The sequence below is a fragment of the Dermacentor albipictus genome, chromosome 2 (assembly GCF_038994185.2).
Source record: "Dermacentor albipictus isolate Rhodes 1998 colony chromosome 2, USDA_Dalb.pri_finalv2, whole genome shotgun sequence".
Lineage (NCBI taxonomy): Eukaryota > Metazoa > Arthropoda > Arachnida > Ixodida > Ixodidae > Dermacentor > Dermacentor albipictus.
In genome coordinates this window covers 108,916,186-108,929,962 of record NC_091822.1, presented here as the reverse complement: position 1 = coordinate 108,929,962, position 13,777 = coordinate 108,916,186, and the positions used below count along the sequence as shown (strand labels likewise).

At 43.0% G+C, this 13,777-nt stretch overlaps 1 protein-coding gene across 1 annotated transcript in view; it reads right to left on the bottom strand.

Moving 5' to 3' along the window:
* Vps13D (vacuolar protein sorting 13D) overlaps nt 1-13,777 on the bottom strand; it is a 173,928-nt gene that overhangs the window by 130,786 nt on the left and 29,365 nt on the right. Inside the window, exons 13-24 of the mRNA XM_065430344.2 lie at nt 13,343-13,523; nt 12,237-12,384; nt 10,806-10,980; nt 9,825-10,030; nt 8,069-8,297; nt 6,957-7,046; nt 6,094-6,187; nt 5,243-5,363; nt 3,797-3,928; nt 3,363-3,453; nt 2,464-2,609; nt 66-163 (exon numbers count right to left, since the gene is read on the bottom strand). Of these exons, the coding sequence (XP_065286416.1) occupies nt 66-163; nt 2,464-2,609; nt 3,363-3,453; nt 3,797-3,928; nt 5,243-5,363; nt 6,094-6,187; nt 6,957-7,046; nt 8,069-8,297; nt 9,825-10,030; nt 10,806-10,980; nt 12,237-12,384; nt 13,343-13,523 (1,711 nt within the window). The remainder of the gene's footprint in view (nt 1-65; nt 164-2,463; nt 2,610-3,362; nt 3,454-3,796; nt 3,929-5,242; nt 5,364-6,093; nt 6,188-6,956; nt 7,047-8,068; nt 8,298-9,824; nt 10,031-10,805; nt 10,981-12,236; nt 12,385-13,342; nt 13,524-13,777) is intronic.

Below are 13,777 nucleotides of genomic sequence, written 5' to 3'. Positions count from 1 at the left end.
ACTTCTGCCGTGCAGATTCACCATCTGAGCCGCAGAAGCAACAGACTCAAGTGAAGATGAGTTACCTCGGCTCTGAACTTCCAGGCACATTTGCTCGATGGAACACTGTGCTACCAGCAGCAGTGATGTGTCGTGAGACTCCTTGGATCTGTTTGCGAAAGCACTGAAAGCAAAAAGTAGAGATCAGCTGCCAGAACCAATGTCCCCCATCTACAATCACAGCTTTGTTGGCCAGTCTATTGATATAAACATTGTGTTGCACTCTGCAATACACTCCGCCTGCCCCTTGAACTAATCCTTTAAATGTTGACTCTTCTATATAGTTGCAGTTCTGATTGAGCAGAAAGCATTTAATGACCGCATGTGCAAGTGAACTGCAGGCGGATAAACATAATATGCAGCATAGAACAGCAAGTTTGTTCTATGCTCAAAGACTGTAGGACCTTGGCCATATATTTTGGAAAGAAACATGCAAAAAAACATACTAACCAAATAAACGCACAGTTCGAAGTAACTAAAGAATTTTACAGACTCAACTATTGTTGACATCTACATAATGTGAAGCGTCACGCGGATCATTGCAGCCCAAGACGCCAACACGCGTCGTGCTGGTGGTGCTCTGGTGGCCCAAGACGCGTTTTGTTGTTGTCCTATTGCGTGGTGTTTTAAGAGGGCAAATGGAAGCCGAAACGAAAGTGAGCTGATAATAATAAAATTTGGGGTTTTACGTGCCAAAACCACTTTCTGATTATGAGGCACGCCGTAGTGGAGGACTCCGGAAATTTTGACCACCTGGGGTTCTTTAACGTGCACCTAAATCTAAGCACACGGGTGTTTTCGCATTTCGCCCCCATCGAAATGCGGCCGCCGTGGCCGGGATTCGATCCCGCGACCTCGTGCTCAGCAGCCCAACACCATAGCCACTGAGCAACCACTGCGGGTAAAAAAGTGAGCTGGTGGGTGACACCAGATCCTGCCAAAGCGAAACATGATGCCCACATCGCGTCACCTGTAGGAGGGAACAGCGGCGCATTTGGATTATCGCCTAGTAAAAGCGTGCACTACACTACCTATGTCACTATGCACCAGTGCTGTAAAACAGATAGGTGAACATGCTTATTATCATTGGATGGGCAACGATAGCTGGAAGTGCCGTGTGCGACGACCCTGGAGAAAATTTGCTGGTACTGAAATAAGAAACTGAGTGCGCACTGGCCTTTTCACGTGAGACGGGCGGGCGAGTATTGCGGTGAAGCTGCCGTGGCGGGGCAGCTCTATACTGTTTTCGACTCGATCGCGCACGTGCCTCATGTATTTTCTTGTTTACGTGGGATCTAGCGGCCAGAAAATGTATCATACAATTACAGTTTGGCAACGTGTTAACATTGGTGCTGAAAAATCGTGTTATCCGGGAATGTATAAACTGGTAAAAAATTTGCCTAACGCTTGGGTAATTTTTTGTGTTCTCGATTGCAAACGTTGGCGGCAGGAAAATGTACATAAGGGGAACATATCAACAAGGTTCTACTGTATTACTGCATCTCAATCAAGATTAACCCACTTAACCCACAAGCACGAGGAACACACCACTCATAAGGCTCTTTGTGCAAGTACTTAAATCAATTACCCAAAACTTTTTTAGTCACAATCACCACTCTAAAGTAACAGAAAACTGTTCACAAATGAGGCATAAGCAAGTCAGGTAATAAAAGCATCCAAGTTACTTGCCACAGCCACACACAAGCGTAACTGTACGCAATGCATCAAAATGAGAGCAAGCATCGAAATTGTTTGCAAACAATGATTCCTGCAAATGCGTAAATCAGAACAATGTTCTGCTATTTGGCGTATGGTTCTGATGTTCAAAAACCATCCATGGAACTTTTTTTTTCAGTGTGGGAACAAAGAAAATTACAAGTTGAAAACAACCAATGTGCATTGTTGCTTCTAGAAGTTTGCCTACATGTGTGATGGTGGCTTGATTCAGGCTCCAATACACAGGTTTGGGTTATGCTATGTTTGAAAACCAGCTGAGGAGAGACTATACGTCACACTCCCATGTGATACATGTACAATATGTCGTGATCTTCTGTTTCTGTTTGCACATTCCCAGGACTAATATTGTGCACGTGCACTTACGCACATACAAACACATACACAAACAAGCACAACAAACTGGATGGGGTAATGGCTGCTTCGCGATGCAAAATTTGTGCGCTCAGCTTCCACCTGCGGCATGTTACCTTTTTGTTCACTTTTATTTCCTTTTACTTTATTACTTCTAGATTTCAATTAAGCACAACAATTAATTTCCCCTCTATGCTTTCTCTGGCTTCATTGCCCGTCTTTTTTATATGGTTCTGACTGATAAAAAATGAAGCCTCTTGGGTACCCATATTCTTATCACTCATTTATGCTGATGGTTCATGTGATCAGTTATGGCAAGCTCAGTTTATGTCTTACCTTTCGCTCATCCCTTCCTGCTGAAGCATTTTGTCTAGATTTACAGACGACGGACATGGCGAGGAGGGGCCCTGAGAGGACCAGCCCCCAGGCTGTGTTGAAGTGCTTTCCTTCAACCTTGACAAACACATCTGCATGGCATGAACCTGCAAAACACGAATGAAGTAGCTATCAAAATAGTTGTCAAGAACACAGTTTAACATAGACTGGCAGTACCCATTTCATACAAACAGACGGACAGTTGTAAGAAAAGGCCAGCTATAAAAGTGCCAGCCAGCCTGCTCTTCTTTCCATCAACCTTTCAACCTACCAACCTGTGAAATTTAATATCCATAAATATCCTGCGAACACTACACAAAAAAGAAGAGGACTGTCTTTTTAAAATAATTTGCCTTAAGCACATACCTTTCATGGGACACACAGATACATGCTTTATTAACAATAACTTACATTTAGACACAGCACACGAGAAACAGTGAACTTGAAACAGCAGAGACTGACAAGCAACGCAATTCTTTAGGTCATATTGACTTTTGAAGTGATTTTGCTGCTCCCAATTTTGCCTGCTATTACAGGGACTTGTCTGAATACGCTTGCTCGTAGCAAGTGCCCTTCTGGCGTTCTTTCACTATCAGAAGACTTTCAAAGGTATGATTAGAGAACGACCAGCAAAACTTTCGTGGACTTTTTTTTTTTTGCTAAAGTTTAAAATATTTGTGGAATTGTAGAATGAGCACAAATTCATTTTCTAAAATTTGGGAGAGTTGGCAGGTATGCATCAGGAAACGTTTGTTTTCATACTGGCAATGTCCTACGAGCAACTCGTAGTGTTATTTGCTCAAAAATAAATACAATTTGCTCTATAAAAGTATAAAACTGATCTGTAATGATAAGCTCACCTTCTGCTCATTGACGTGGGCAGTCAGCCTGGGAAGCTTCATGTTTAGTACGACGCTGGGCCAGTGAGGATCGTCAGTTGCCAATAAGCGCCTAGCAGTAGAGCAAATTAAAACAAAGAAAAAGTCACAGTGACAATTAAAATTCCTTTCATGACAAGCTGCTCAGCAGTAGTAAACTGAAATACACAAATTTTAAGTTCAGCGACTGAGCTACGAAATACATGTAAGCAAAACTTAACAAATAAAATGCCAGGACATAGAGTGCTATGTGAACCAGAAATACCGTAAGACCAAAAACTTATGGCTCATACAAACAGATTTAATTTCTAGCTAGTGCCACAGGAGACTTTTATAGCTTATAAACAAGCACTAGATAATGAACTAATGATAATAAGGAGGAAGGCATTGCAAAAGCATGCAATTGGTATGCGTACCTTTCGACTTGAATGGCTATCGAGAACCTGTCCAGCACATGCATTCGGCTGGTTCCCTTCGTCTGTGCAAACTTCCAGCTGTCCTTGCCACTGCCAATGAGCACCTGCATGTCTTGCAGGTTCAATGTGTACCTGAAGGTGACAGAAACAGGACACCACAGGATAGTGTAATGCAGCTAAAACCATGCTCACACACAAACAAATACATGGCGCTAAGGTTGTGAACAACCATCTTACTGAAACTTGCCAATGTAATATCTAGCTGCACAGCAGAGAAAATTTACACATACTCTCATGGTTTAGAATCTGTGGGGATACGCGACCCTCGCGCCTCCCCTGATGTTTTTCCCGCATAGCGCGTCTCCTGTACTCCCGCTTCGCCGCGTGGCCTGCGTGACGCCCGCGCGGTTGATGTAGTTGAAGCGCAGTGCGAGAGATGGCGCGAGTGTTGCGCTGCTAACGCCGCGTAAAGGCGCCGCGAGGTTACTTGGGCGCCGAAAGGAAGGCGCTTGCTCTCTTGGGTTCGAGACAGCAAGCGGGACGGACGTGCCGCACGTGCAGCGACCCTCTTTCCCGGCGGGTCGGCAAACAGCGCGGACATTCCGCGCACGCGGTGACCGATGCTTCTGCGAGACCGCCTCGCGTGGCCGCCTTCGAACGCGCCACGATTCGCGTGACTATACACGCGAACGACCAGGCGTTAGGATCCAGCATGGAGCGAACATATTCGCTCGCGAGGACGCGGTGAGTCGGACTTCTAGATTTGTCGCGCGCCCATCGGCATGTTTTGTGGATAGCAACTCAGCTAGCAGGCATTGATCTATGAAAGGTGCAATAAATGCCCTTGTGATTGCACTACTGTGTTGTCGTTCCTTTGTCCCAAGAGTAACGGAGGAGAACACCACAAAGCGCACCAAAATAATAAAACAAAGAAAAAAAGGAAGCATGTCAGCCACAGAATAAATTAGTATGAAGGAACTGCTGACTACAAAAAATGCAGTTCCAGCCTAATAAAAAGCAATTAAAGGAAAAGTTTACAAGTTCAAATGTGTTATATAAAGATGGCTGGCTTCTACGTTAGTGCTGTGATGATAATGCTAATTTACCACAGCAGAATTCTCAGCATTCACTTTTGGAGGAACAATCATTTTCACAAGCTTTCATGCAACTAAAGGTGGACACATTGGTGTTTATGGGTGACAGCATACCTGGCCCAGTGCCAAGAAGGCTGTCTCAGCAAAGCATCAGGAATTTGGTGGCCCGTTGACATTGACCCATTTGGTGTTAGTTATGTGGATCCTCGTGAAAGTTAGTGAATCCCCAAAAGTGAATGACTGAGAATAACACTCCAGATTACACACTACATGTATATGCAGTACAACAGCTGTAACAAGAAAAAAAAAGAAGAAAGGGCTCATTCAACAAAGTTCTGAAGAGAAAACTCACTTTTTGTACATATGGCTGTAGATGTCTGCATCCGACATTGCAGTCTCCTTCACTGGACTCGAGACAACAGTTTCAAGCTCCTCTTGCTCAGGTGGCGAAGAGCATGGTGTCTTGAAGTCAGCTAAGTAAAAACAGTTTATGGTGAAGTCACGCAGAATTGTGCACAAAAGCTAAAACATGCAAGGAGCCAACCAGACATTGAAACTTCTATATCGAAATGTTTTTTTTTTTTAATGAAGAAAGCAAGAGCAAGAAATTTCCATTGGTGACAGAACCAGATTATTTATACAAGGATACCCAATAAGGATAGGTTTGAAACTTCACGACAAGGAACCAGAAAATGCCACCAACACTGGCACAGTTGATTTTAACATTTCGCTGCAGTTCGATGAACTTGCCTTCTTGCTGCAATTATCTACTAGGCTTATACGGATAAATCGTAATCCCCATAGTTTTTATCTACCTTCTTGAAGCATAAAGAGCAATTCTAACAAGCAAAGTGACCAAGGTGGCTAGAGGTGGCTAGCACACAGCCAGATATGTGGTTTTATTCTAAAAAAAAGTTGGGGTCACTCCATTCTTGCTCTTGCAAAATGAGCTCCAAAAAGATATGTATAAAACATGCTTTCTTCATTCTTTGTACTACCGAAACACAGTTACTACAGTTACACAAACACATCAGGTGGCTCAGTCGACGAGCTCAAATGTTACACAGACTATTTTCACACTACATGAATGACTATCGCGGCTTCACTGAACAACCGTGGCCATGACGGGGCCATGTTTTTTAATTGCTGCAATGCACAACACACCCCCATAAAGTAAATAAGAAATGTGCAATTCTAAATTACCCTCATCATCAGATATGTCTTCAACATTGGCACGAGACGCCTCCATTGGTGCTGAGGAATTTGAAAACTGCACACGCCCTAAGTCAATAAGAACCTGAAATAAAGGAATAAGAATCAGTGAAATCGGCTTACCAGCATGACAAAAGCTGAAGTGCATACAGTCGAATCTCAATAATACAAACTCCAAGATGCCCAAAAATTTGTTCGAGATGAACACGAGTTTGAATTAAAGAAAGCTCATTGAATGGAGGACTTACGTGGAGTGCTGAGTTAGGTAGTCCATGTGCACTGAGCTAACTCATGAACGAGGAGTTCTAGAAATGCGGCTTCATTGCAGTGGCTTCACTGAGGCCACACTTACAAGAAACAATTTAGCTGCTGTGAAGCCGCATCTCCAGGCGAAATTCACATATAACTCGCACCCCCAACTTAACTATTATATAACTATTATATTTTTAAAAATATCTTGTGCAGGTCACACGGGCCAAAATACACTGCCTGCAACAGACCGGCATGTGGCCAACCCAGCGTGCGACCACACTGCCGGGTCGGAGGCACCCTCGCGCGAGTTGGTGCGCTGCTGAGAGCACGGTCGGCACAGCAGTATGTTTGAATTAACTGTCACAAATGCTTATACATTCGAGTTACCGGGCGTTTTCGCACACTGAGATACACATAATTTTCGCAGGACCACAGCATCAGTTTGAATGTCAGTTCAAATAGAGTGGCAATGCGAATGAATGAAATTCCACTGTAATTACAGAAAATAAACAAATAAAGATGACAGTTCCAACAATCATGCATGCAATGAGTGAGAAATGTTTTATAAAAAATTTGAAGTACAGTTTATGAGACTGTCTTACTGTGGCAGACGTGTGGTCGGTGAAGCTTTCTGGAACAATGATTTGTGGTGCAGAGATGTCCATGTGGATGTCCCATTTTGCAATCTGCAACTGTAGCAGAGAACCATGATGACACAAGTTGCAATTAGTACTTTCATTTATTTATCTATTTATTCACATATTTCTATGAGCGCTCACTACAAGTCCAGTACCTTTAACCCAGTGCACTGTATACAAAAGAAAGCAAGTGTAAAAAAAGAATGATAAGCTAAGTAAAGCCCACTAGTATCTGTTGCTTTCAGTTAAATAACAAAATCATGCTAATATCAATTGGATTTCCTCCTACAGAGTAGTGTTTGGCTGAAGCCTATACAGCCCCTTCATTATTTATATATCAGCTTTTCTCAGCTGAGCTTGCCACAGCTTTCCCATCTTTCTAAGGTCATAGCATCCAACTGCTTCAAATAGCATGTAACCTAATTTCAGCTCAGTAACATCTAGTTATATATTGCAGAAAAGTAGTTAAAACAAATGTAAGTTTCATTCACCCTGCAGTTTAAAGCAACTAAGATTCTCTTTTATACCCTTTCACAACATAGCACACAAGAAATGTGATAGCAGTAGAGCTTGATTCAGGAGATTTGGTTTGTAGTCATAAAGAACACTTGTATAGGTTTCATTATTCAATAGTTTGTTTTTTTACAGTAAACAGCTGTCATCGCTGCAATCGGTAGCAATCATGTTCTCTTTCTGTACATGTCTTCAGGCTTGCTGACTTATTGCACTGAAAAGGCATGCTGTGCCTCGTCTAGTGCACGTGATTAATCTAAACTCCTGTCTGCTTTTTCTCCCTCTCATTCCTTCTCCCCACGTGTCGGGTGACTGACTAAAGTCTACGGTTAATCTCCCTGCCTTTCCTTCCTTTCTCTCTCTCTGCAGCAAGAAATTTGAGGGGTCACAAAGCAGTTATGAGGATGTGCAATGCAGTCATAAACCAGCAATGATGTGAAAAAAAGTTGAGCAATACTGTCAGCCATTTGCAGGAGTACTGCTGAAATCTCCCCAGATCTGAATTTTCCAATGGCCACACAGTTGCAGCGCTTCTGCACAGCCCTGAAAGCAGGCACCCTCACCGTGCTCTGTTCCCCTTCAAGCATGAGATCCCAGTGGTGGCGCAGCTCCTCCTTGGTGTGCTTCTTGAACATCTCGTAGCGGGTGCGAGCTGCCGCTGACAGGTTGAGCAAGCCACCCGACGACGGGAAGCAACTGCCTTCGTAATTGAATAGCGTGAAGAACTGCTTCACCGTCCGAATTGTGGACGGATTGTACACCACATCCAGGGACTGGGTGTTCACTGTTAGGCTGCAATGAAATAAGGGGAATTGAAGACAGCATGGATTGTGCACCGCATCATACCACAGTGGGTGCATGTTTTGACAAGTTGAACACAGAACAGCAGTGTGAAGGTGACACTGAAAAACAGGCTAACCCACTAAACTTATATGCCAAACCGAATCTCAGCGTGGAGCCATGTTGCCTTATGACAATGGTCGGTATGACACAGTAAAATGACCACATGTGAGAGTGAAACATACTAGCACATTGTGTTGATGTCTAAGAAGCAAGTAACTACTACTCCTGATTAAGTTATCCGAGCAGGACTTCTACTCAACGATAACCTAAACTTGCAATAACGACATTAAAGTACAGCAAAATCTAAGCAACACCATCAGGGTTGGCAGAAATTTCAGTTTGACATGAATTTGTGAATTACCCTGGCCAAAGTGCATTATGTGCTATGTTAAAAATTTTTGGTGTTCTTCATGCTGCTCTGAACCATCATGCACAAGACAAGGCGTAAGACACTCAGCCCATAAATGTATCAAATGTGTTTATTGATTAATGTACATATTTTCATGCCATTAACCCATCCTGGATATAAAATGCACACCCAATTACAATCCACAAAACAGAAAAGAAAATATAGATTGCACATAAAATCCACACAACTAAGTACACGCAACAAAGTTATAACTTTTATAGAGGCAATCTGGCCCAACTATTGGTGCAAGAAACTCCTGAAGTAATTTTGCTTCGTGTGCTCAATCTTCACCACAATTACCGCCGCTGACCATTAAATTTCAATGCAGCTTCACAGCAATGCGTACCAGACAGCCCTGAAGCCATACCTGAAGGCAAAACTCACCTACAACCCGCACCTCCAATTCACAGTTATTTAATTTTTGATGCAGGTTACAGGTGCAAAAGTATGATTAACATTTTTGTACAGTGAAGTCAACTGTTAAATGTAACACAAAGTAAAGAGCATTTTTGTATAAAGAACTTTTCCCCCTGGCAAGTTACAATTGCATGGGTTTGCAGATGACTTGCTGCTGGTGGCAGCTTTCTACACAGCTGTGCAGTTCATTGACATACCTTCAACCAGTAGTTGCAGCTAGAACACCAGCCGTACATTACAGTGTTCCCTTTAACAGTGGGGCACAGTGTAGATGATTGGCCCTGTATGCCCTTTAGAATACCGCTACAGTTTTTCCAATACCATTCCTGAGGTCAGTGTCTAAAACTGGCAGCAAGGTACAGTCAACAGCAAAAGTTTGCGACATTCGGTTTCCACTTCAAATGTGAATTCCTGTACTGTTAAGGTATGACACTTCGTATTTAATGAATCACTGTGTAGGTGGCGAAGGCTACTACATGCTGGAACATTTAATTCGAGGCTGTGTGACCACGCTTCGCGAGAATTCAGCTTCCTGGCAGATCCTGCGTCCCATAAACTTTTGCGGTTGACTGTACATATAAGTAGTTGTAATTTGTGAGCCACTGCTAGTTAGAAGTTGTGAACCTCAGAAGTATATGCTATTCACTCACCTGTGATCAGCGCTGGATCCAAGAGGCTTTTTCTCATAAGTGAGCTCAAAGAGTGGAACACTGGGGAAGTCAGTCTTCTGACTGTGCATCAATGAAATGCCAAAGGGAGCAGACGACGGTGAAGTGAAAGGCAGAAACTTGAAAATGGAAGGCTGTGTCTTGGTCCCTTCAAGAGGCAGAGCCTTGGGAAACACATGCACTTGTTCCTGGGCATAAAGGCAACGGCCACCAGTTAGAATTGGGATCAAGACTGTAAGTTGGGCCAGTTGGCTAGGATTCGTCATAAGGCTTGTAACAACACAACACAAGACACGGATAAAAGGAAAGTAAAAACTACAACATGGCGCTGACTCTGAGAAGTTGAACCTGAGGACTTAAGCTCAAGCATAAAACTTCTTATATCAGATAATATAAGCTCTTGACTACAGCTGACTTGAATAGCTATTGTGTGGGACATTCGGCTGCATTATCACTGTAATGCATTTATCTCAATTAAACATTCAGCCCTTCATTTCCTCCAATTCTTGACTCTAAAGTGCTTAGTTTACAAGTTATTTCTAAGAAAATTATACGTCCTGCACTGAATTGGCATGTCTCTGCACTCCTAAGCAGCTGCCCCAACTTTCACCCTTATAACCTGTGTGACCAGTGGCAGCTGGAGTGGTGGGCTAGGCGGCTGGGAGCAGCGGCCGTAAGACCCCTGGACTGAGGTGTCACTGTTCTGTGTCACAGGCGCGACACAGAAGCAAGGAGAAGCAGCTTTTGACACTTGTTTTTTAATTTCATTTAATAAATGTTTTATCCTCCTCCTTCCCCAACTTCCACACTTATGGGCATGAAAAATAAAAGGGATGTTTAGGTTCAAGTTGCTGTCATAGAATTTAGTGTCAGCTAACAAAAGGCGGTCGCCCCATAAATTTGACAATAGCACGCAAAGCAAAGCAATCCTTTAAAATGCAGAAACTGCGGAAACAAACTCACAACAGCATGGGGAGACAGCATGTATGGGTAGGCTGAATTGGGCGATGTGCGGTCCTGCAGATGCAGTGAGCCAAGTCGAGCTGCAAACAGGAATGATCCCAGTCGTGGCCGACTCTCCACGTCTACAGTGACCTCTGCAAAGCGAAGCTCCACCAAGGGCTGCATGACCTCATCCCTGCCAAACAGAGAAGTACACCAACAAGGAGGCAGGGCTTTTCAATTGGCCAATGCTTGCAATGACATCCAATTTGACAGACAATCGATTAGGGGGTGTCCTAATAACCAAGTTTTGATTTTCCAACTGAACAGTAATAGCTAGCTAATTTAGTTCTACTTTAAAATACTTGACACTGCATCACAAACAATTCAAACCATGAAATAGCAAACCTTCCTCCAGGCAGCCTCTTGTGATCCGTTGTGTTACAAAACATCAAACTAATGTAGGTATGGCCTGTTCACACAAATCAGATCGAAGTCAATTCCTTCTCTGGTGCGAAAACTTTCTATCAGTACTGCTCCTGAACATGATATGCAAACGTAAAGTTTACAAAATGACACCACACATACTGTTGGGCATGACTCAATAAGAAGGCAGATTGAAGAAAACAGTGCCCCGTTGATGCCGCAGTTACTCGTTACTGTACATAAGTGTTGCAAACATGCCACACAGCCTTGAAGTAGAAGTAGCCTTCAATGATGGGAAGAAAGGTAACATTTCAAGGAGCTTACTGAACAGAGAATGACAGAGCAAGAGATACAACTAAAACAAACACAGTGGTGACTACAAACTTTAATGAACAGGAATTAGATCAAAGGAACATTGACATGACATTTTCCATTGGTCACCTTTTTTTGGATTCAAGTGATCCAAGCACTCTAAGTCATAGAGAAATATTACTGGTAAGCATCATAGTGCCCTAAATAATTTACTATGATACTTGTTTCTGCTAATCACTTTTGGTCGCAGTACTCAAGGCACATACATGCACCATTATGTCATTAGACACTGATTCACTCCGTTCCTGCAACCGCTACAACACGAGTGCAGAAAAGAAGAAATGTGTGCAGCTATATTAATTTTGTTTTTTTTTATCAGCAACGTCATCATACCTAGCCCTGCACGACATCGCAAAATTTCCTCTGCGCCATGATGCCATGATAGTGTTGATGACGCCAGGTCTGGTATTTTGAGACCAGCTTTATTATCAAATTAAAATATCTTACAAGTGTTTCCCAACCTTTGTACCTTGAGAGTTTGGTCATTCTTTGTTCTCAACACAAATCAAGCAAATCTTGACAAGTCAAGGACAGCAACACGCACCCACACTATGAGCAGTTACTACACTTTCAGCTGATAACCAGCTATACGGAAAAGCGATATTGAATAGCTCAGTAGCAATGAAAAAAAACTTTTTTTTTTTTGCAGCTCACCCTGCTCCCAGGTTTGGTGCAACCCGATGTCGCCCAACCAGCGTGAGCCCGCACTGGCTGAGTGAGAAACAGACCCTCGCAAACACTGTGTCTCGCATCAGAAACGTGTCTCGATCAACGCTGTCCAAAGCGTCAAGGATCTCCTCTTCTGCACGAAAAAGACAGTGGCATTCTGTTGGCACCAGGGCTCAAAAAACACTTAACTTAATGGTGACAAAACACTCAGTCGAAATAAAAAGACGAACCAAGTAGCTCCTCAAGCAAGCAAACACAACTATATCAGGAAAACTCAACTGGACTAGCGCGCGCATAAAAGTGGAAAGCAGCCAGTCATACATTAAGGTAGAGAGCTTCATTAACAATCTTGGGTGCATTCTGCACTACAGTACCATTACTGGACGCTGTGCAAGCTTTGCAGGCCATAGCGAACCAGTTATGACTGTGTCACTTGCAATTTAGATCGAGATTACGTGCATAACTGACTAACAGAAGCTTATCAGTAAGGGCAACCAGACAGGCAGCAAGGCACCCCATCATACAATGTTCTTTTGTGTGTATAGTGGAAACAGGAAAGCCCAAGTCGGCACCGAGGGACATGCAACTGAACTCTGCTTCCTAATGAAAGTGTTCTATACAGCTTAGGTTTCCAGAGACACACAGCTACACTGCACAAGAGTTTTGCATGTTACAACAATGTGACAGTGCTTGATATCAAGTCCACTGGATTGCTCGTCAGGCAAGCGGGATGAGCATGATTGTTGCAAAATTTTAAGTAGACATCAATGCACTTTGCTGTATGACTAACCAAGAGGGTATTCAAATTTTTTCTGTTCTTGGTAGAGTAATGAAACTGCCTGTACCTACCCACCTCCACACCTTGTAAAATTCATTTAGACAGACAGCCTGGTTATTCGTTCTTGTATTCCCCTCTGAGTGTTCAAAGTTGCTCAGCCATCACCTTTAAACCATGGCCTTCAGCAAGCAATCACTGTCCAAATGTACTCAGCGAAGCTCCATAAAGCTATATAATGGACATGTAGGACCATCAATGAACCCATATGCAAAGAAGGTATTTTAAATATATGAGAGATAGACCAAATACGCACCAATCTGCGTCGTTAGTGATGTGCTGATAGATGAAGCATCGTCAATATCCGATGCCTCGTCCTCAGTCACTTCGGCTGAAGGTGGCTGCGATGCTTCGTCCTGTTTCGCATACCAGCCAGTCCAGCCGGGAAACCAGTACTGTAGAACACCCTGACCTCTGGACTCGGAAGGCCAAGATGACTGCATACAATGGCAAAAAAAGTTAACATCATGATATGAGAAAACAGTTTTTCTAACACGAAAGCTAGAACCTGCAAACATGGATCAATTCTGAATCATCCAAAAATAGGCAAAAAAGCAATGAATTTATGCCTCTGGGGATAATATAGTGTAATAATGTGACTTCACAATGTACCTCTGCTAAAGTAAAATGGACTAAAAAAATACGATAGAGACGATACAAATGTTGCAACTGCCAATGAACATAAAGCAAG